This window comes from Grampus griseus (assembly GCF_964374135.1).
Source record: "Grampus griseus genome assembly, chromosome: 8".
Taxonomy (NCBI): domain Eukaryota; kingdom Metazoa; phylum Chordata; class Mammalia; order Artiodactyla; family Delphinidae; genus Grampus; species Grampus griseus.
In genome coordinates, this window is record NC_139002.1 from 103871680 (window position 1) to 103894068 (window position 22389).

The window sequence follows — 22389 nt, forward strand, 5'->3', positions numbered from 1 at the left end:
ACTCAGTTATTCAATCATGTTTATTTGGCACTTATGCTAAGCCAGGTACTATGCTGGATGCTGAGGACACGCTGGGGGATAAAGCGCAGCCACTGTCCTTGAGGGGCCTCGGATGCACCGATGAGAGACACAGGTGCGTGTGCATTACGGGAGCCTGGGGTGTGCATGGCTGGGGGAGGGGGAACCTCTTGAGTGGATGACACCTGAGCATGTGCATCTGAGATCTGGAGTCAGCCAGGGAAGCGGGTGAGGGTCAGGTATACCAGGCAGAGGCAACAGCATGAGAATAGGCACAAAAATGAGGAGGCTAGCGGGTGTGCAGGAAAAACACAGGCAGCTCATGGTTCTGGACCCAGAAGCAGTGAAGCAGGGAGTGGAGATGAGGCTGCAGGCAGTGGCAGGGGATGGACTTGAGTCACTCATTCATTCATTCAATAATTTAGGAAAAGGTTGCTCTGGCCACAAACTGTGCTAGGCCCTCTGGGGACAGGGCTGAGATTTAGGCATTGTTCTGCCTTCACTGAGCATAGTCTGGGCACGTGGCTTAGGGGCCAGCAACGGGAGAGAGACATTAATCCAGTGGTTACATAAGTAACCCCTCGATCCTCACTGCAAGGCAGGTGTTCAAGCAGAAGGAAGAGCCTGAGGCCCAGGGCTGTGTGCCAGGGGTGAAGGGAGAGCCAGTTGGCTCCGGGCTGGGGGGCGGGGGTGAGCAGGGGCAGAAAGGGACGCCTGAGGGAAGCTGGGGCAGCTGGGGGCGGGGGCTAGGCCATAACGGGCTCAGGAGAGTGGAATCTAAGTTGCAGGCTGTGGGGAGCCACAGAAGGGCTTTGAGTAGCAGATGGACACAGGCCGCTCTGCAGGACAGCTGGCAGTGGGGGGAGGGAGGGGGAATGGGGCAGAAGAGGCAAGTTGTAATGGTTTGGGAAAGAGAGTGAGGAAGGGGCTAAAGCAGGGCCATGACGATGGAGGACAGGCGCTAAGTGTGTGAAATGGCTACTTATGGAAGAAGAACCAGGTGGTGTTGACACCACTTGGGCATCTTTGTGGGACCCACAAGGGCCTGGCCAGGATCCTCCCAAGCCTTGGCCCCATTTGGGTAAGTGCAAGGCACTGACAGTCTGAGGGGCACCAGGCTTTGACCTGGAGACCACCCAACCCTGGGAACTTCCCAGGGCTGGGCTGAAGGGGACTCAGCCCCGGGTGCGGAGGAGGCTGGGGAGGGGGCCGAGCCAGCATCTTATGACTCACCTACTTCCACCCAGTCAGCCTGGTGGCATCTCCGCTCCCCTGCTCCAAATTCCAATTTGATGAGGCTGCTGGAGGCTGAGTCAGCTCCAGCACGGCACGAGAGCAGCGTCCCAAGGGGCTCCCTGCCAGGAGCCGCCAGCCAAGCCCAGGGCCCTCCCAGAAGCTATAGCAGCCTCAGCTGAGCGGTATGGCCCAGGGAGGTCATGTTGAGTGAATGTGCCTGCTGGGTTGCAAAAAGCTAACTGCAGGTGAGGCCAGGGACGCCACTCTGCCTGAGGAGAACTGGGGTGCAAGTCTCAACTCTGCCCAACTCACTGCATGACCCTGAGGGATCATCTCTCTCCCCTCTTGGCCTCAATTTTCTTGACCATAAATTGGGCCCAAATCTTCTCCTGTTAGGTTGCGAGAATTAAATAATCCATATGGAAGTGATGTGCAAACAGTCCAGTGGACTCTGTGATGGTCAGGGAGGCGGGAGAGGTGAGTAGAAATGGGAGGACTTCCAAGTCTCCCTGAGGTTGTGCAGGTTGTTCACTGCACAAGGGTATCCAGCCTAGGCGGCTGAAACCCAACCCATCCTCTGTTCACCAGACCATGTGCCCCGGCCTAGAACTGCCAGGACCAAGGAGGTACCTTTCTCTAGTGGGCACAAATATACCCTCTGAGCTAGCAGTAGCCCCTCAGACTTTGCTGGGCCAAATCTTTGAATTTATGGGAAGTCACTGAGAAACTAATTCTGATTCTTGGGATGGAGGGGAAACAGGGCCGGCTTTGCAGAGGCTCTCAGAGAGGCTCCAGCCTTGGCTGTGAGGCATAGCTTACTACTGGAGGCAGTTGGGGGGGCCCAGTCAGAACAGAAGGGCAGTCTCTCCTGGCCCTGCCTCTCTCCAGCAACCAAAGCAGGTAACCACCAACACAGTGTCTTCAAAAACACTCAAGACACAGACCCAAGCTGGGTTTTATTGAAATGCCAGGAGCAGGCATGTGACAAGGTAGCTGAAGAAAGGAGGAAGGTGGTGTGGGCTATGAGATGGCAGGGAGGGGCAGGCCCCGTATCCATGGCCCTGGCAGCCCCTGTCTCTGCCAGGAGCTGAGTGGAACAATCACCCACCCACCCCCAACAAAATGGCATGCTCAGGCCTGCAGGGCCTCTGCCCGCTGGACTGTGAAGGCCCCAAGGAGAGGGACTGGAAGCACTAGGTTTTCTCTCCTGTGAGGGAGGAAGAGAAGGGGAGGATGCAGGAGGAGGGGGAGGTACAGCCAAAACTGAGGGTGTGGCCAAGGAAGGCTCTCCTGCTGGTGTCCACGCCCAGCCTGTAGTCCTGGGTGACCAAGGGGCGCAGCAGCAAATAGAGAGGCTGAAGGTCTGGCACTCAGGGAGCCAGAGCCTCCAGCCAGTGGGGACTTGAGTCAGCCCTGAACACAGGACAGAAGTTCAAAGGGTTCGTAGATGCAGGCAGTTCCCGAGTGACCCAGTCCTCAGAGCTGGGGACGCTCAGCCTCCTTGGGACAAGGAGGGGGAAGACAGACAGGAGGATCCATCCCTAGCAGGGGCGGCAGAGGGTGGTCTCCCCCATTTGGCCCCACTAGGTCAGTTCCACATTGTTGGCACGGTCCAGCACACGGGAACCACGGGTGCTGCCCCCAAGCTGGAAACGGCTCTCATAGAGAGTGGGGCAGAGGTGCCAGCGGTTGGCCCGGTAGATGCCCAGGTAGGTGTAGACGTCAGGTTTGTAGGTGAGCAGACACTTAACGCCTGCTGCACGGATGGCTGCATCTGCTTCCAGTACACCCAAGCGGTCCGTGAAGTCGTCTGTATAAACACAGATGACCTGCCGCCCACCCTCCTTGGCCCGTGGGCTCACCTTGGCCACCTGAAGCCGGCCCTCGACCACGGCTCGAGCAATGCCAGCCCAGGCGTGGTCCAGCTTGAAGCCAGGTGCCAGGTGTATCAGCCATTTGCCAGAGAGCACCTGGTGGGTGATGGCCAACTGGCGCAGGGTACCTGGCGTGATGGGCCGCCCGCTGGTCTGCAGAGCCTCCCAGGCTACCTGCAGGCCCTGCACATCACCCGAGTTGGGGACATAGCCCTGCCCGTATGCTGCAATCCAGCCCACGGGCTCAGAGTTGGGCGAGCCAGGGTCCCCGTAGCGGGTAACTTGGGATGGTGGGTACTTGGCCAACCAGGCATCCAGCTCTGTGGCAGGTGTGGTGCGGGCGTCAAACACCAGCCAGGGGTCCATGTCAGCTGCCATGGCCTCTGCAGCCAGGTGCTCAGCAGTGAAGCCATCTTCACGACCACCTGGAGAGTCCTCGTCCTCCAGCTCCTCACCTGGTTCCATCCTGCCGTAGGGAACTGAGTTAGGGCAGGTCCACGACAGACCCAACTTGCTGGGCCCTAGTGGGTGCCAGACACTGAATTAACTGTGTGGCCTGGGGCAAAACTTAATGTCGCTGTGCCTCAGTTGCCTCATCTTTACAATGGATAACAACTGTTCCTGTCTCAAACAGCTGTAGAGAATTAAATGCCTGAAGTGGAACAAAAGCTGTGAAGATGTTGTTAATGTTATTACTACTCTCCCTGACCTACAGACGAGGAAACCGAAACTCAGAGAGACTGGACTCACCCAAGGTCACACCTGCAGTGAGTGACAGGGCCGAAATGTGAATTCAGGCGTGGGAACCTCCCGGCCCTGCCAGAGGATGGCAGCTTTCCCGGGCGCCGGGACTTAATGGAGGAAGGCAAAGCACACGTTCGCGCAGCACCGCGGCAGGCCCCATGGCGCCAGGCCTCCAGGTGGGCGTTATCCAGCCCATTTAACGACGAGGACACTGAGGCCAGAGACGGCAGTGACCGATCCGAGGCCAACGGGGCGGTGTCCGGACTCGAACCCACAGTCGATAGAACCTGCAGGAGGGCCAGCCTCCCGCCCCGCCGCGCCCGCCGCCATTAGCGCCCACGGCCCTAGCTGCGCCCCCGCCCCGCCCCGCCCTACCCCTTCCCGCCGCCCGGGGTCACCTCCGGCCTTCGCTGCGCTCGGCGCCGGCCCAGCCCCGGGCCCGGCTCCGCTCCTGCCTGGGATCTGCGCCGCCGCCGCCGCGCCCCGCCCCCGCCACGGCTGCCGCCGCCGCCGCCGCCATCTTAGCGCCCCGCCGCTTCGACAACAACTTTATAGACAAGCGCAGCACAGGGAGGGGCCGGGGGAAGGGGCGGGGCAGTAGGGGGCGGGGGCAGTAGGGGCGGGGCAGTCAGGGAACGCGAGGAGAGGCGGGCCTGCAGGGGGCGGGGCTAACGCTCTCTCTTCTGGCCTTGGGGGCGAGCGGGAGTGGCGGTCCAGTCCGCGACAGACGCGCACCGCCTGGGAGGCTGTAAGGCGAGGGCGCTCGGGCCCTGCGGCGGTGTCGTGACCGGCGGCGCTAGGACCCTGTGGGCAGCGGCGGGGGCGGAGCGGGCGGCACCAGGACCCGGGGGAACCGCGGCGGGCGGGCGACGAGCAGGCCCGTGGGCCGGGAGGCTGCGGGCGGCGGCGCTGGGCCCGGCGCGGCGAGAGAGGCCCCGAGATGCCGAGCAAGAAGAAGAAGTACAACGCGCGGTTCCCGCCGGTGAGCACGTGGCCAGGCCCCGGAGGAGCGGGCCGGGCTCTCGGGAGGCTCCGGCCCAGGCCCGGCTAGGGAGTAGGGCGCATCGCGATGTTCGGGGGCCCGGACGCCCCGCCCCCTTCCGTGCCCTCTCAGCGTCGGTGCCCCCCGCCCCCTTTCTCCTGGGATGCTCCCTTTCTCTCCCCCCACTTAAGCACCCCTTCCGGGACGGAGGCGACGGGGTCCGAGCTCTCTACCCCCTCCCCAGGCACGGATCAAGAAGATCATGCAGACGGATGAAGAGATTGGGAAGGTGGCGGCGGCTGTGCCTGTCATCATCTGTATCCTGTTGGGGGCTGGTCGGATTGAGGGAGGTGGGGGAGGCCGGCAGCCCGGGGTCGCTTTGTGTGGGCTGGTACACCACCGGGCGTTCTCCTTGACCCCCCTGAGCTCGGGCGCTCGAGCTTTTCCTGGAGTCACTGTTGAAGAAGGCCTGCCAAGTGACCCAGTCCCGAAACGCCAAGACCATGACCACGTCCCACCTGTGAGTGGCTCTGCTCTGGGAGGGCCCGGTTGGGGTCCTCTTCCAGGAGTTCACATGCTTAGGAGAGGCTGTGCCCTGAAAGTGCGGGAGGTAGGAGGTGCTGGGAGATCAGCAAGGCCTCAAAGACTAGTGGGTTTGAACTTGGGAGGAGGGGTTGAGTGTTCTAGCAAAGGGGGGGATGGTTGGGATTGAAATTTTCCAGGCTCCATTCCCCTGACATCCAGAGAGCCCCTTGCTGAGGGTGCAGATGGCTGTGCCCCACCTGAGTGCCATCCCCTCCCCACCTCTTCCAGGAAGCAGTGCATTGAGCTGGAGCAGCAATTTGACTTCTTGAAGGACCTGGTGGCATCTGTGCCTGACATGCAGGGGGACGGGGAAGAAAATCACATGGATGGGGACAAGGGTCCCCGCAGGTGGGGAGCCAGGGTCCAGTGTCCAGGTGGGGAAGGCCAAGGCCCTTGGGGTTGGGGGTGGCTGGCGGGTGGCAAAGGAGGGGAGAGACCTCTGGGCAGATGCACTATACCTTCCTGAAGGGGCCGGAAGCCAGGGAGCAGCAACCGGAAGAATGGTGGGATGGGAAGCAAGGGCAAGGACAAGAAGCTGTCGGGCACAGACTCGGAGCAGGAGGTGAGTGCGGCCCCAGCCCTCTGTCCTGCCCCACAGGGCAGCCTTGCATCCGGCCAGGCCAAGCTGGCTGGAGGCCTGGTCCCAACCTCACCTGTGAGCTTTTCGTTTTGGTTTGTTTGCTTGTAAATTGGGGCTACGGAGGTCCATCTCCTATTTCTGCTTTCCAGTGATGAGCCCATGCCTTTCTGGTCATTTCTCATTCCTGCCTTATTCGCAGGATGAGTCTGAGGATACAGATACTGACGGCGAAGAGGAGACACCACAGGCCCCACCCCAGGCCAGCCACCCCCCTGTCCACTTTCAGAGGTAAGCAGTTCAGTGGCACCAAGAGAGGGCTAGCCGACCCCAAGGCTGACTTGTCCCTCCTGGCCTCCCTGGCCACTTGGTTCTGTTGGTTGTAGCAAATTTCAGGGATAGGAGGGGAGGAACTGAGGAGACCTTAAAGGCTGAATACTGTGCTCTCAGAAGGTCCCCTCCCCCTGGGTGAGGCTGTGTGACCTGCCCTAGATCCTTCCCCTCTCTCGGCTTGGCTCCGTGTTGGTACAGAGGGCGCTGGGCTCCAGGGCTGCCTGTGTGGAGGACCGGGTGGGGCTGAGTGGGCAGGAAACTGCACCAGAGAGTGGCCTGATCTTCCTTTCCTGCTTTCTGCCCTGCAGCCCCCCGACACCCTTCATGCCCTTCACCTCGACTCTGCCTCTACCCCCAGCACCCCCAGGCCCCTCAGCACCTGACGCAGAGGATGAAGAGGATTATGACTCCTAGCGCCCTCTGCCCCCCAGGCCCCACCCCCTTTTAGTTGGTTTTAGTTGCTCTGGGGGGAGAGAGAAGTTAGAGCTGTTCTTAAATTTATTAATAAAACAACAATAAAAGGGAGCACCAGTGTCTGTCCCAGCTTGTGTCCAGCGCTTTGTGGCCTCCTTCCCGTCCATCCACCTCCTTCCCCACGCTGAGCTGGGGCCAGGAGCCGTGGTGGTCTGGACAGCAGCTGACTGAAGGGAGGGGCCGGAGGCCACGGTTCTGCCAGAGCAGGACCGGGGGACTGATGGAAGGAAGGCGGATCAGAGTGGCAGAGGGCCTGAGCCAGCTGGTGCCGGTCATGCTGGGAGACAACCTGTCTCATTGTGCTGTGTGAGCCTGGGCAGGTTTCTGCCCTTCTGTGAGTGGCCTCTTCTTGTCTGTCTAATGGAGACCATTCTGCTCACTCTGGGCTGCTGCAAAGGGACAGACGGGACAGGAAACGGCAACAGTCTTGTAAACAAGAGCTTGGGCCAGTTGCCTTGCAGGGCGTGTGGGGAGGGGCAGTGGGAGCAGAGGTACGTGGGGTTGTGGCGGCCTTGAAGGCTGGCTTGTGAGCGAGCAGGCTGTGACCCTGAGCAGACCCTGGAGCTGCGGGCGCGAGGTAGATGTGTGTCTTCAGGGAGCAGTGGCTTGGTGAGGCGGGCGGGGAGGCATGGCGTGCTGTCAGGAATCCTGGACGCTGATGACTGACTGCATCAGGGGCAGGGGATCCTCAAGGACTCCCAGGTTTCTTTGGGTGGGGCTGGGGGAGAATAGGAAGAAGAGGGTTAGCAAGATCTCGAGTTTGGCTGTGATGGGTTTGGGGTGCCTGTGAGGCCACTGAGGAGAGGAGTGGAGTGGGCGCTTGGACATAGGGGGCTAAAGACAGGTGTGTGAACCTTGAGCATCGGGGAGAGGGGAGGGCTGGGGCAGACCACCAAAATAGACTGAAGAGCAGCCAGCCCAAGGGCCCCCCAGGAGCCACTGCGGTGCCCACCCAGGGGCATGTGGGAGGAGGGAGAACTCAGCTGTCGGATGCCTCCGTGGCTTGGGGGTTGTGGACGGGACAGCGAGGTGAGAAACTTGGAGGTGAGTGGAAGCAACACTCAGAACCGTGGAGGGGAGGTGGGAGAGGGCAGTGACTCAGAGTGAGGACGGAGGAACGGATTGGGGTTTATTTATTTATTTTAATTTTATTTTTTTGCGGTATGCGGGCCTCTCACCGTTGCGGCCTCTCCCGCTGCGGAGCACAGGCTCGGGACGCGCAGGCCCAGCAGCCATGGCTCACGGGCCCAGGCGCTCCACGGCATGCAGGATCTTCCCGGACCGGGGCACGAACCCATGTCCCCTGCATTGGCAGGCGGACTCACAACCACTGCGCCACCAGGGAAGCCCCGGGGGGGTTATTTTTTAAGATGGCAGAAATGCAGACTGAAGGGGCTGAAGGGATGGGAAGGGGGACTGATGGAGTGAGGTGGGGTTGCCCGAAGCCAACCCCAGCCTAACTGGGGAGAGGGGTTGAGTAGGTTTTGGTGGGGGACTGAGGTATTCGGTTTTTATCTGATGGCGTATGACTTCTTTGTGAAGTGGGAGGCACCATGGCAGGCCTGGGTGGGCCCAGGGCAGCTGGAGCCTGAGGGCACATGGGTCTTGTCTGCTTCTCATCTGCTCCTGCTCTAGGTGTAAGAAAGGAAAGCCCCCGGTTCCTTTTGGGGAAACATCCCTACTCAGCCTGTGGTGTGTGCAGCTGACTGCACTCCGTGGGGTTGAGGCATGGGAACCGCCAGCCTGGCCAATCAAACAGGCTCTGACCGCCGTGAGTACGTAGGCAGTGTCATGACCCCAGTGGGCAACACACCTGAGCCCTGGGACTTTAGGTGGGACCCTTGGGAAAGGGTTTTGACAAGATCGCCGCTGGCTTCCGCGTGGCTCTGGTGGCAGCAGGGAACCCTCTCAGGAGTCCAGGTGAGGATGACAGTGGCCACACTGGGGTAGCAAGGCTGGCGGAATGGAGGCTGGTGGGTGCTGAAAGCTGCTTCCCACCCCAAAGGGTGATTTTGACTGAGCACAGGGCCAGCACAGCAGTGCCCGGAGGCTCAGAGGCACCATCTTCTGGTAACATCTGATAACCTGGACCCTGATGCCTGTATACCTTGGACTTCGTAGTCACGTTAGCCAATAAAAAAATTTTTCTCCCTAGAAGCCAGCTGGCTTTCTGTTACTTGTAACTAAGAGAGCTCTGGCTGGCAAGGACTGTGCATGGGAGGTGCTTCCTGTTGGCCCCGGAGAGGGAGCAAGCGGTTTTCTCCAGCAGCAAGTTGGGCACAGTCCCAGGGAGGGTGAGCTTCTGGGGTCCACGGAGCCGAAGGCCTGCCAAGCCATGCAAGGCACGTGGGTGGGAGACAAAGAGACCCTGGGAGCCCGTTGCTGGGATCTGTCCAAAAGGTGAGATTTTGCACGGAGAGGGTGGGCGATGGCTGGGGAAGGCGAGGAGGCAAGGGTGCAGGGAGCAGCCTCCCTTCATCCAGGAGGTGCAGGTGGGAGTGAGACGCCCAGGAGCCGCTGCCCTGGGTCTCTGCATCCTCAGCCTGTTGACTCAGTCTTGACAGGGTGCTTATGAGTAGAACCTCATTAGTCCCGGATTCAGATCCTGGCTTCTCCACTTATTAACCTTGAACGAGTTCTCAGCTTCTCTGTCTCAGTTCTCTCATCTGTAAAACGGGGCCTAGTTATTACCTGTGTTAGTTATATGTACTAAACTCTATGTACGAGTTATACCTATTAGTTAGGGTAAAGGGTTAATGTAACAAACTCAATATGTGTAGGTTGAAATACAATAGAAATGTATTTCTTGCCCACGTAAGGTTCATAACGGGTTTTCTCTGCTCAGTGGGCCGTGCTTCTCCAAGAGGGACTTCTGGGCCCAGGCTCCTTCCATCTTGTGGCCCCACCACCCTCAACTCATGGCTTTCAAAGTCACTGCGGAACGGGGAGTCTCAGCCTGCGGAGGTTTTCCTGGGCCAGGGCTGGAAGTGGTCCCATTGCCTCTGTTTACTTTCCCACTGGACCTGTCACAGGGTCCCACCCGAGGGAGGCTAGGGAAGGTGGTCTAGCCAACCCGGGTGACCAGCCAGCTTCTGCCGCAGGACCTCATGGGCCATTGGGAAGGGCCTGACCCAGCCTTTGACGAGTGTTAGGAGTGTGGCCTCCTGAGGCAGAGGGCAGGGGCCCCAGGGAGACAGTGCTTCTGGCGGGGCCTGGCCTCTGGGTGCCTCCTGGGAATGGGAAAAGATGGCTCTGCCCTGCCCTCTGGGTACCACTGGGCACAGGGAGGGGCAGCCTCTCAGTACCCCATCTGCAGAGCTCTTCCTGGGAACCAGATGATTGTCATTCTTTATTGTCTGTCCACTGGGGAGCCTTGAGCCTGAATGCCTCAACCTGGCATCAACTGTGCCCCAGGGTGTAAGTGTGACCAGTGTGTGAAAGAGGGAGCAGCTGTGACCTTCATGTGAAGAGTACAGACCCACCCCTCCCTGCCAAGTGGAAAGCCCCCCCTCCACAGCCCATTTAAGGATCCATTCAACAAACGTTTATTAAGCACCCAACATCATCACCCAGCAGGGAAATGAGTTGCCAGCCACCCACCAGAAGACAGAAACTAAGAAGTCTGGGAATTCCCTGGTGCTCCAATGGTTAGGATTCCACGCTCTCACTGCTGCGGGCCCGGGTTCAATCCCTGGGTGGGGAACAAAAGTAAATAAATTAGATAAATAAACAAAAAGCTCTTTTATTAAATAAATAAAATCTGATACCACCTATGCTAGGGTAGAGGTGGCGACACCAGAACTCACACTGCTGGGGTGAATGGCAGTGGGTGCAACCACCTTAGAAAACGGTTTGGAGGGAAAAAAAGAAGGGACTTTCCTGGTGGCGTGGTGGATAAGACTTCACACTCCCAATGCAGGGGGCCCCGGGTTCGATCCCTGGTCAGGGAACTAGATCCCACATGCATGCCGCAACTAAGAGTTTGCATGCCACAACTAAGGAGCCCTCCTGCCGCAATTAAGACCCTACGCAACCAAATGAATAAATTAAAAAAAAAAGAAGAAAGAGAACGCTTTTGCAGATTCTCATCGAGTCTATCAACATACGCTTCCGTGTGACACGGCGATGCCACTCCTAGGCATACGGCCACCAAAAGACACGTACAAGAATGTTCATAGCCCCCAACTGGAAACAATCCAAATCCGATCAACAAGAGCATGAATAAATAAATGATAGGATAATATATAATAAAACAGAAACACAAAAGAACAAACCACTGTGACACGCAGTATCAGGACGAATCTTATAGACATTATGTTGTGCAAAAGAAACCTAACAAAAGAGTGAGTGCACGCTATGACATAATTCATTTAAATAAAGTTCAGGGACAGGTGAAACTAACCGATGGTGATGGAAGTCAGTATAACGATTACCTTGGGCTGGGGGTTGATGGGGGTGGTCACTGGGAAGCCTTCTGGAAATGTTCCATAGCTTGAACTGGGTGATGGTTATATATAAAAATATACTAAGCTGCACACTTAACGATACACACACCTTTATGATACAACATAAAAACTTTATTTTATCTACATGTCCATTGAGAACCTACTGCACACCAGATACTATTCCAGGTAGTGGTGATTACACGAAGAAAGCGTTTCTTGGAGTTCGTTTCTGATGGAGAGAGACAGACAATAAAGAAGATAAATAGTATGTCAGATGGCGATAACGTGTACTGGGGAAAAGGAAGCATAATAAAGGAGTGGGGAATCCCAGGCAGGACAGGACGGGTGGCCCCAGCCATTCTATGCAGCGTTCAGGGGAGACTGATAAGGTGAGATTTCAGTAGAAAGCCCTATTAAGTGAGGAGTGTGCAGGCCACAGGCTATCGGTGGGGAAAGAGCAGAGGGGACAGTGAGAGCAAAGGCCAGGATTGAGATTTGATCCGCTCAGCTTTCCCTGTGGTCTCCCCCAGCTCCCACGTCCTCATCCACCACCCGGGGCCCAGATTCAGGAGGCACCAGCCCTGTACTCAGCCCACCTTGGCTAAGGGGTGTCCTTCTGGCATTGACGGCCCCTCAGGGTCCCAGAAGCTTCGTGGAGGGAGAGAAGGTAGTGGTGTGGGCTCCTCCCCGACACCTGCCCCCCCCCCCGGGGCTGGCACACCTGGAGTCCCCAGGGGCTGGAGGAGGAGGTGAGGGGGAAGGAGGGAGAGATAAGGGGTGGGAGTGACCTCACCCACCGCCCACTGGCCTGGTGGACTGATCTGCAGCGCTGTGTATCTGAGTGCAGCACGACCCAGCGTTGTATCTGAGTCCACTCTCTCGGAGAGGTGTTCCCATCACCTCCCATTTTACAGAGGAGGAGACTGAGGCTCAGGAAGTGGGACGAGTGCCCCGAGTTTGCTCATTGGCACAGAGATGGGCAGGGGCTTGTACACTGGCCTGCCTAGGGGTCCAGAGTGTGGGGAGGTGGAGTTCTGAGGTCCCCCCATTCCTTCTTGGGTGTGGTAAGCTTGTCTCCAGGACGTGGATGGGACCAAGTTCCCACTCTTCTAGGCTATAGGAACTGCGGCAAGGGAGTGACACCTGTGATCCAGGTGCTCCACCAGGGTCCTGGTCCCTCCTCTCCTTGGCAGAGTGTTTGGTGAGAGTGGCAGGTAGCTCTGGACTCTCTCAGGGGGTTCCTTGTAGCTGGGGAGTGGGGCAGGACCTGGGCGACACTCACCTCCCATCACCAGAGTGAGCTTTCTTTATTCTGAAATCATGTCCTTCCTATTTTGTGTGCTTGTGTGTATTCAAATGTTATTTTTAGAAATGGAATAAGCGCTAAGATTTCTGCACCCACCCCAGTAATCAGAAAGCTACAAAGGAAAACACAGGATCTCACATGAGACCCGTCAGATTGGCAAGAACAGAAAGTCAGATAAGGGAATTCCCTGGCGGTCCAGTGGTTAGGACTCCACGCTTCCAATGCCGGGTCCAATCCCTGGTCGGCGAACTAAGATCCCACAAGCGCCAAAAAAAAAAAAAAAAGGAAGAAAGATAAAACTGATGGCTGGTGGGGAGGTGGGTACACAGAAGTCAGGTGCTTCTGGCGTGTTTGAAAGGTCAGTATGATGGCTAAGTGACTTCCGGAAGTTCCACTCGTGGGTAAAAACCTCTCCCAAAGAGAAAAACATGCCCTAGGCATGGTTAGAAGTGGTGAAGTATTACAGGCTGCCAAGCTGTCTGTCACTGGGGTGCTGCATGGCAGGTAGCAATGTGGACAAAGCTTCAACATATCAGAAAAACAGAAAAATGTAGAACAAGATCTATAGCACAGCAGTTTTTATGGAAAGTCAAAACACAGACAAGCACAGCAATGCCGTATATTTCTGCCATTTATTCTGTGACCTTGGGCCAGTGACTTAAGCTCTCTGTGCTTCAGTTTCCTCATCTGTAAAGTGGCGACAATAATAGCACCTCTTGGGCTTCCCTGGTAGTGCAGTGGTTAAGAATCTGCCTGCCAAGGTAGAGGACACGGGTTCGAGCCCTGGTCGAAGATCCCACATGCTGCGGAGCAACTAAGCCCGTGGGCCACAACTGCTGAGCCTGCGCCCTAGAGCCCGTGAGCCACAGCTACTGAGCCCGCATGCCACAACTACTGAAGCCCACGCACCTAGAACCGGTGCTCTGCAACAAGAGAAGCCACTGCATTGAGAAGCCCCTACTCGCTGCAACTAAAGAAAGCCCGCGTGCAGCAACAAAGACCCAACTCAGCCAAAAATAAAATAAATAAATTTATATATAAAAGAAAATAATAGCACCTCTTTCAGGGACGTATGATGAATAAATGAGACGTGACATATAAAGTGCTTAGCACAGTGCCTAGCACATGGTAAGCACTCAATAAATGGTGCCTGTAATTGACACAGATGGAAATCAATGCCTGGAAGGCAGCCTGGAAGGACATGCTCTAGACGCACAAGAGTGGGGCGCTGTGGGGAGCAAGAATGGGATTGGGGATGGGCTGAAAGGGAAAGTCCATTTTATTTGATTAATGTATTTATTTTGGCCACGCCTCACGGCTTGCAGGATCTTAGTTCGCCGACCAGGGGTCGAACCTGTGTCCCATGCAGTGGAAGTGCGGAGTCCTAACCACTGGACCACCAAGGAATTCCCAAGCAAAGTCCATTTTAAAGGAAGGCTTTTCAGGACCCTGGTGGTGCCTGAAGTGCTCAAACCAAAGAGATGAACAGCTAAGTCTATGCACGCCATGTTTAAAGCAAACCCAAAAAATATTGTCAATTGTCATCTTCAGAATGGGCCAAACGAATTGATCCTCCTAGACAGTGTCCTATAAGGACAAGTAAACAGTGGCCCTGCAGTGCTCTTGGGGTCATAGGTATTTCCTGCCTTCACTCACTCGACAAATATTTCCTGAGCACCTACTCTGTGCTAGGCACTGCTCTGGGCTCTGGCGAGAAGAGCACAAAAGAAAGAGGTCAACCTGCTCCGATGAACAAATGCACAAACAACCAATTGGGTGGGGGGCGCCAGTGAGGCCGGTGTGCGGAAGCAGCAGCCGGCAGGTATGCGGGGACCCTGGCCATTGGAGTCCTCACCCTTCCTTGTTCCTGTGAGGGGCTGGGGTGCTGCCCTTTTTTCCAGCCACTGATTCTCTCCCACCCCCGCCCTGTGCCCAGGGCTGGTTTCACTTTCCCCTTCCCCTAAATTCTCTGAGTTTTGTTTCTGTCTGTGGGTTCCCCGCCCCCGCGCACCACCTTTGTCTGAAGTTACATCTGAAGTAGCAGGGAAGCCAAACAGTTTCAGGGCGGGGGACGGAGGATGAGGTAGGGGCCGGGGCCTCCATTGCTCCTCCAAAGGCCCCACTTCATCACTTACCTGGTCCCATCTCCCCGTCAGGATCCACCTCCCTACCGTATTCCAGGGAGCAGAGCCCTCACCCCACCAAGGAGTCTGGGCTCTGGGCTATACTCCTTGTATGTATTGTGGTTCTAGCACCACCCCTTACCAGGCTTGTGGCTTTGAGCAGATAACCCCACCTCTCTGTGCCTCAGTTTCCTTAGTATAAAATGGGCCTCATAAAAGCGTTGTTAACAGAGATATTTATAGAGATCTGCTGACCACCTGCTTAGTGCCAGGCTGTGCTAGGTGCTGGCCTTAGGCTGTGAGCAAACCAGTTCCTGGTCCCCGTGTACCTGACCCAGTGGAGGCGCGGAGTCCTAACCACTGGACCGCCAGGGAATTCCCTTAACCAGTTTTAAGTGAACAGTTCAGTGGCATTAAGTACTGTCACATTGTGCAATCATCACCATTCTCCATCTCCAGAATTTATTTCATCATCCCAGACTGAAACTCTATTCTCATTGAACACCAACTCCCCATTCCCCACTTCCCACAGCCCCTGGTAACCACTGTGCTACTTCCTGTCTCTATGTCATCGACTATTCTAGGCATCGTATATAAGTGGAATCATACAATATTTATCCATATGTGTCTGGTTTATTTCACTTAGCATAAAGTCTTCAAGGTTCATCCATGTTGTAGCATGTGTTAGAATTTCTTTTTAAGGTTGAATACTAGTCTATTAATGTATATACCATATTTTGTTGATTCATTCATCCCTCCATGGACATTTGGGTTGTTTCCTACTTTTTTTTTTTTTTTTTGAGGTACGCGGGCCTCTCACTGTTGTGGCCTCTCCTGTTGCGGAGCACAGGCTCCGGACGCGCAGGCTCAGCAGTCATGGCTCACGGGCCCAGCCACTCCGCGGCATGTGGGATCTTCCCGGACCGGGGCACGAACCCGTGTCCCCTGCATCGGCAGGCGGACTCTCAACCACTGCGCCACCAGGGAAGCCCCTTGCTTGTCTTTTGAATATATCCTGGGCAAATAATTTTGACTAACACTGCCTGGGAGAGAGGTGAATTTAGTTCATTCACCCAACAAATATTTATTGAGCACTTTGGTTGTACCAGACCCTGACAGGGGCTGGGACACAGTAGGGGCTTCGTGGAAACTCTGATGAAGTTTCGTAGGTGATGCTGGACACAGGCAGTCTTTCTCATCGGGGGAACAACTCAAATGTCTCCACTTGTGGAAAGAAAGTTACACAGTGTACAGATCGAGGCCCCAGGAGGGAGGGATATTCGTCCATGCTGCCCACTGCCCACCTGTGAATGGCTGCAGAAAAGAAGAAATTAACACGTCCCCTCCCCGATGCTGGCCAAGCCACGCAAAGCTAATAGCCTTTTTACTTTACTTCCTCACTTGCTCCCCATCTCTGTTCTATAAAAGAAACCGGCATTCAGACCCCGATAAGATGGTTTTTTGGGCACACTAGCCCGTCATCTTCTCAGTCTGCCGGTGTTGTGAATAAAGTCACTACTCCTTGCCTCAAAGAAAAAAAACAAAACAACAACCACCTAAATCAGGGACTTCCCTGGTGGTTCAGTGGTTAAGACTTTGCCTTCCAATGCAGGGGGTGTGGGTTCGATCCCTGGTCAGGGAGCTAAGATCCCACATGCCTCGCAGCCAAAAACAAACAAACAACCCCCCCCCCATAAAACAGAAGCAACATTGTAACAAACTCAATAAAGACTTAAAAAAAAATGGTCCACATCAAAAAAAATCTTAAGAAAAAAAAAAAGGCCCTGAATCAGCCCCCATCACTTCCTCCCCTCAAAATCTTCTACTGTGAGGCTACTGTGACAATACAAGATGCGCGGGATATAATAAAGGATAATTTGTCTCCCAATGTCCCTCTAAAATTCCAAAGGAAACTTGTCTCTATGCCCTCAGATGAAGTCGTGACTTTCTGTGCCATGTTTCTCCACAGTGCTGGCCAGTTCCCACTGTGGCTCTGCAGCCTTTCTGGAAGTCTCCTGTACCCTTGATCCACTGGGCTGCCATGACTTCAGGTAGCCCATCTCAAGCTCTCCAGGCAGCTTTCTTGAAACACCTCTCCCCAGATTTGGGATTAGAAGGCAGACCCCAGCCCTAGTCCCTGAGGGGAGTGTTGGGACTCCCTTTCTAAATCAATCTCATCACAAAATTCTCCTTCCAGAATCCACCCTCCCAACCCTTTATAATCTTCAAGTAGACCGGGGGTTTCGCGTGACAAAATGGGTCTTCTAACATCCTCTCACACCTTCCATCATGCTTAGGACCAATCCCAAGACCTTCCCGTGGCCACTGGGCCACATGACCCGACTTCCGAACCCCCAGAGAATTTAAAATGCCATAATATCAAAGAATATTACAGAAACTGACACAGCAGTGTAAAACAGCTATACTCCAATTTAAAAAAAAAGAATGTTACAAATAATTGTATGTCACCCAAAATAAAAACTTAATCAAAGTGAAGGCCTTTTCAGAAAAGTGTGAAACGCCAAAATTGGTACAAAACTATCAAAAACTTCAGTAGATCAATAACCAGTAAAGAAGATTATAATCTAAGACTCCAGTGCCAAAGGGTCCCAGTGGAGCCCACCAGACTTTCAAGGAACAGAGAGATGGTCCTTATCTTATACCAGTTGTTCCAGAAAACAGAGAATGAGAAAAGGCTGCCCACTTCCTCAGGTGACTCCCAAACCAGAGAAGAACAGTATCAGAAAAGGAAAAGTGTAGAGCATTTCGCTCTGAACACAGATGTTAAATTATGATCTAATAGCATAAAATAGAGAAGAATGCCCCACCTAGGGGTAGGGAAAGGACTTCTTAAGACATCCAGAATGCAAACCCTCATTCAAAACATTTATGGATCTGAGCACATCAAAATTAAGTATTTCGGGCTCCCCTGGTGGCGCAGTGGTTGAGAGTCCGCCTGCCGATGCAGGGGACGCGGGTTCGTGCCCCGGTCCGGGAAGATCCCACGTGCCGCGGAGCGGCTGGGCCCGTGAGCCACGGCTGCTGAGCCTGCGCATCCGGAGCCTGTGCTCCGCAACGGGAGAGGACACAGCAGTGAGAGGCCCGAGTACCGCAAAAACAACAACAACAAAAACAAACAAACAAAACAATTAAGTATTTCTGCTCCACAAAGGCCATCAGAGATAATGTTGATAGATAGCTGGTTGCAACCTAGTGAATGAAGAACTCCTGCAAGTTAATAAGAAAAAGCCAAGAAACACAATAGAGAAATGGCCATGAGCAGAAACAAGTACCCCTGAACTGAACTGAACTGAACTGGCCCAAAGGCAAAAAATTAATGAAGATGGGGGTCAAAGAAGTAATCAGCACAATTCAGTTAAAATTACAATGAGATACCTTTTTTTTCATTCATTTTCTATATACATATATGTATTTTTCTTTTGGCCGCACCGCGTGGCATGTGGAATCTTAGTTCCCTGACCAGGGATCGAAGCCGTGCCCCCTGCATTGGGAGCACGGAATCTTAGTCACTGGATCTCCAGGGAAGTCCCTAAAATTTATTTTTTTATTGAAGTGTAGTTGATTTACAATGTTGTGTTAATTTCTGCTGTACAGCAAAGTGACACAGTTATACACATATATACTTTAAAAAAATATTTATTTATTTATTTGGCTGCATCGGTCCTGGTTGTGGCACACGGAACCTTCGTTGCAGCATGCAGGATCTGTTGTTAGGGCGCGCGGGCTTCTCTCTAGTTGTGGCACACAGGCTCAGTTGTCCCATGGCACGTGAGATTTTAGTTCCCCCACCAGGGATTGAACCCGCATCCCCTGCATTGGAAGGCAGATTCTTAACCACTAGACCACCAGGGAAGTCCCATATATACGTTCTTTCTTGTATTCTTTTCCATTATGGTTTATCCCAGGGAGATACCCTTTTATAACCATCAGGTGAGTAAAAATTCATCAGGTGAATACTGATGTTTGGTGAGGGTGTGGACCAACAGAACTCCTTATCACTTTTGCAGGCATATAAACTGGTACAACTTCTTTTTCAAGCAATCTAAAAAGAGATATACATTTGTTTCAAGATCCCACACTCTCAATCCTTGGTAAATAAGCCCCAGAAATTCTCGTGCAGATGTACAAAGAGGCGTATACGAGGACGTTGACTGCAGTGTCCTGTGTGGAAACAGAAGTTGGGGGCAACGTTGGCATCCAACCTCAGGGGAATGCATAGTAAAGCGTAATGGAAGCAAACTACAGAACTTTAGGCAACAGTCAGAAACAACAGACAGCTTCTCAAAACGTGGCGTTCAGAGAGAAGAGTAAGGAACAAAAATGAGGTCAACAGCATAATACATTTATATAAACTAAAACCACCAATGCATAAACATGATATTAGATACTTCACAGAGCCATTCCTATTTAAGTGAGATGGGAATGAAGAGCAAAGATAAAGGAGAAAAAAATGCTAAACCAAAACAAGAGATTGACCTTGTATCCATTGGTGATTCTCATACACTGTGAAATAAGGAACATAATCAACTCAGCGCCCTGTGCCCGAGGACCAGAAGAGAAATGTGCAAAGGACGCGAACAGGGAATTCACAGAGGAAGCACAAATGGCCCATAAAGATAGAAAAATATACGAATCTCACAAATAATGAAGGGAATGCAAGTTATAGCAACGAGTTCGTATTTTTTCACCTATGAGATTAACAAAGATTTTTTTTTTAATATGGAACGCTTCACAAATTTCCATGTCATCCTTGTACAGGGTCCACGCTGATCTTCTCTGTGTCGTTCCAATTTTAGTATATGTGCTGCTGAAGTGAGCACAGCAAAGATTTCTTTAAATTATACTATGTTTTGCTGGCGAGAGTGTAAACACTGTGGATTGAAATCTATATTGATTGAGCATTTGGGTACAGTGATTAAGCGTTATCAAAATTAAATTGCTGACAGCCAGCAAGTTTGCTTAAAGGAACTTATCTTGCAGAAATACCTCACGTGCAAAGGCGCATTTCCAAGGATGTCACTGCTGCAATGTCTGTCCCAGGGAAGCTAGCAGAAGCTGTGTGCGTGTCTGACAGGAGGAGATGAGTTTAGTACATCATGTCAGACATATGGTGACAACCAGTGTGAAGGCTGAGGTAGCTCTGCATGTACTGACATGGAAAGATAAGCATAATATACTATTAAGCAAAAGAAGTATGATGTCACTTTTGTTGAGAAATTACACACACACACATGCAAAATCACAAGACATTAAAAAGGTCCACGGTTTCAGGTCTGTTTTGGCATCGAAGGCCAAGCATAAGTCAACAGTGCAACGGCTCCCGTGTTCCGAAGCAGGTGCTTGTGGTGGGACCTGCAGGTAGATGGGGCAGATGGATCACACAGGACCTAGTAGGCCATGGTAAGGACTTCTTCTTTTACTCCTCAAGAGATGGGATCCCGGGAATTCCTTGGCAGTCCAGTGGTTGGGAGTCGGCGTTTCCACTGCAGGGGGCCTGGGTTCCATCCCTGGTTGAACTAAGATCCCGCAAGATGTGCGGCGCAGCCAAAAAGAGAGGGGGTGGGAATCCATTGGAGGATTTTAAACAAAGGCAGGACAGGCTCCAGTCTTAACAGGATCACTCTGGCTGCTGAGTAGAGAACAGACTTGGGGCAAGAGCAGAAGCTGGGCGCAGGGGCTACTGCAGTGATCCGGATGAGAAGGGGTGGGGGCTTGGGGGAGCGTGCTAATGGTGGTGGAGGGGAGAAGTGGCTGGATTCTGTGTGTATTCTGAAGGCGGCACCAGCAGGGTTTGCTAGTGCTTGGGGTGTGGAGTGTGAAGGAAAGAGAGGAGTCCACAATGACACCAGAATTTTGGCGTGAGCAGCAGGAAGGATGGATGTGGCCTTGACTGAGATGGGGCAGATGGAAAGTCTGAATTTCAACATGTCAAATTAACTAATATGCTTATTCATCATCCAAGTGGAGTTGTCGAATGGGCCATTGGATACGAGTCTGGACTTTGCGGGAGAGGTCAGTCCTGAGATATGTAACCTCGGGCAGACCTGGAAGGTGATAGATGTCTTTTGAGGCCAGCAGACTGGAGGAGCTCACTTGAGGAGTGAGTGTGGCCGGACAGGTCTGTAGACGCCTCGTGAAAATATTTACCTGAGGAGCCCAGACCCGTCCTCTGCCAAGGAAGGAAGTAGCCCGGAGTTTGTCCAAAAAATCAATTCGATGGGGGTCTGGAGGGGACTTGCTCTCTGAAAATGGAGCAGCCCACATACTTGCCCTTCACCTGGGGTCCCACGGGTGACATTCAGCAGAGGAGGTGGATGCGCGGGGCTGGCGGCCCACCAGAAAGAGCAGAGTTGACCTATTTTGAATGGAAAAGATCTTTCCCTGGAGCGTTACTTAGGTTGTTCAGTGAAATGTGCTCATTGCAGAGGTGCTACTGGGATGGAGTCTGCAAGCAGACAGGGGTCCACAGCAACAAAGCTCTGAGCAAAACACGCCCGTAGGGCATCTGCTGGGATTTACTTCCACGAGCAGTCTCACCGGGGCCGCACTGTTGGCTGATTAGTAACAACTCTCACCTGGCTGTTTTGACGAGCTGTGGAAATGTTCCATGATGCATGTGTGTATATATTAACTGATTTAATCCTTGCCACAGCCCTAGAAGGTAGACACTGTTATAACCAGCCCCACGTTGCCCATGAGGAAACAGAGAAGGTACGTGACACGTGGAGGGGCTGGGATCTCAACCCCCGTGCTTCCTCTGTTTTTTGGGGTTTTTTTTGGCCATGCCCTGCAGCTTGCGGGATCTTAGTTCCCCCAGCAGGGGTCAAACCCGTGCCCCTGCGGTGGAAGTGCGGAGTCCTAACCACTGGACCGTGGGGAAGTCCCTTTCCTCTGTACTCCTGACCATCGTACTCTGCTGCCTACCAATAGTCATCAGTGATTTTTAGCAGTTTTAACCAACATTTACCGAGTGTGTTGCCTTTGTGATTTCATCGAATCCTTGCAACAAACCTACGGGATGGGCCTCTGATTCCAGTTTGGCAGAGGGGAGAAGTGACTTGCCCAAGGTCACAGACCGGTGAGAGGCTAAGCCACGCTACTCCATCTCCAGGGCCTCAGCTCGGCACCAGGTCCCTATACTGCTGGTCACAGTGGTCAGCTCCCGGCATCTCACAGGGATTTACCGTGTCAAGGCTTTTTGGCGATGCTTAGAACTTTGGAATGAGAGCTGCATGTTCTTCCTCCAGAGCCTCCTCAGTGCTCTGGTTTGCCTGCTGCCTTGTTCCTGGACGTGGTATTCAACTTCCTGGCCTTTCCTGTCCTGTCAGGGCCTCGGAGGGTAAGTGGTTTGAACAAGATCTTGTTGTGAGGGTTCAGTTTGCCCCTTACATGGCCTCAGCAGGGGCTGAGGGGCAGCAAGGAGGCAGGCAGAGGGAGAGGGACACGGCAGGCGCCGTCTGCCATCTTCGTAGGGTGTGAGGACCCTTTGAGATGGAGAGTCCTGAGACCCCTTTGATAAATAGATGGTGAAACACAGGCTGAGCAAGGGCAGGGGGGAATTGTACTCGGTCAACGGGGAGTCCTGCAGAGTCAGGATCAGAGGCAGGCCTTGGCCCTGGATCTCTGGACTCCCAGGCCTGGACTCTTTCTCAGCATCCTGCCCAACTCTCC

The 22389-nt window shown here is 53.8% G+C and overlaps 2 protein-coding genes across 4 annotated transcripts; one reads left to right on the plus strand and one right to left on the minus strand.

Annotated features, from left to right (window-relative positions):
* Positions 1-2182: 2182 nt before the first annotated feature.
* Positions 2183-4392, minus strand: LOC309826393 (UPF0696 protein C11orf68 homolog; the record flags this gene model as incomplete). Of its 3 annotated transcripts, none has more annotated exons than XM_082660520.1 (2): positions 2183-3594; positions 4271-4392. In XM_082660520.1, 2 exons carry the CDS (start codon positions 4390-4392, stop codon positions 2838-2840), a joined length of 879 nt encoding a protein of 292 aa, XP_082516646.1. In that variant the 3' UTR covers positions 2183-2837. The 3 variants fall into 3 exon arrangements, with proteins under 3 accessions (XP_082516646.1, XP_082516648.1, XP_082516647.1); XM_082660522.1 differs by having other exon boundaries at positions 4248-4293; XM_082660521.1 differs by lacking the exon at positions 4271-4392 and adding an exon at positions 3879-3994.
* A 188-nt stretch (positions 4393-4580) lies between these two features.
* On the plus strand, positions 4581-6874 carry DRAP1 (DR1 associated protein 1). The gene is made up of 7 exons (XM_082660717.1): positions 4581-4854; positions 5099-5171; positions 5281-5374; positions 5668-5787; positions 5908-6001; positions 6219-6307; positions 6658-6874. The coding sequence occupies exons 1-7, from the start codon at positions 4813-4815 to the stop codon at positions 6761-6763; spliced, it is 618 nt and encodes a 205-aa protein (XP_082516843.1). The 5' UTR covers positions 4581-4812; the 3' UTR covers positions 6764-6874.
* Positions 6875-22389: the final 15515 nt, after the last annotated feature.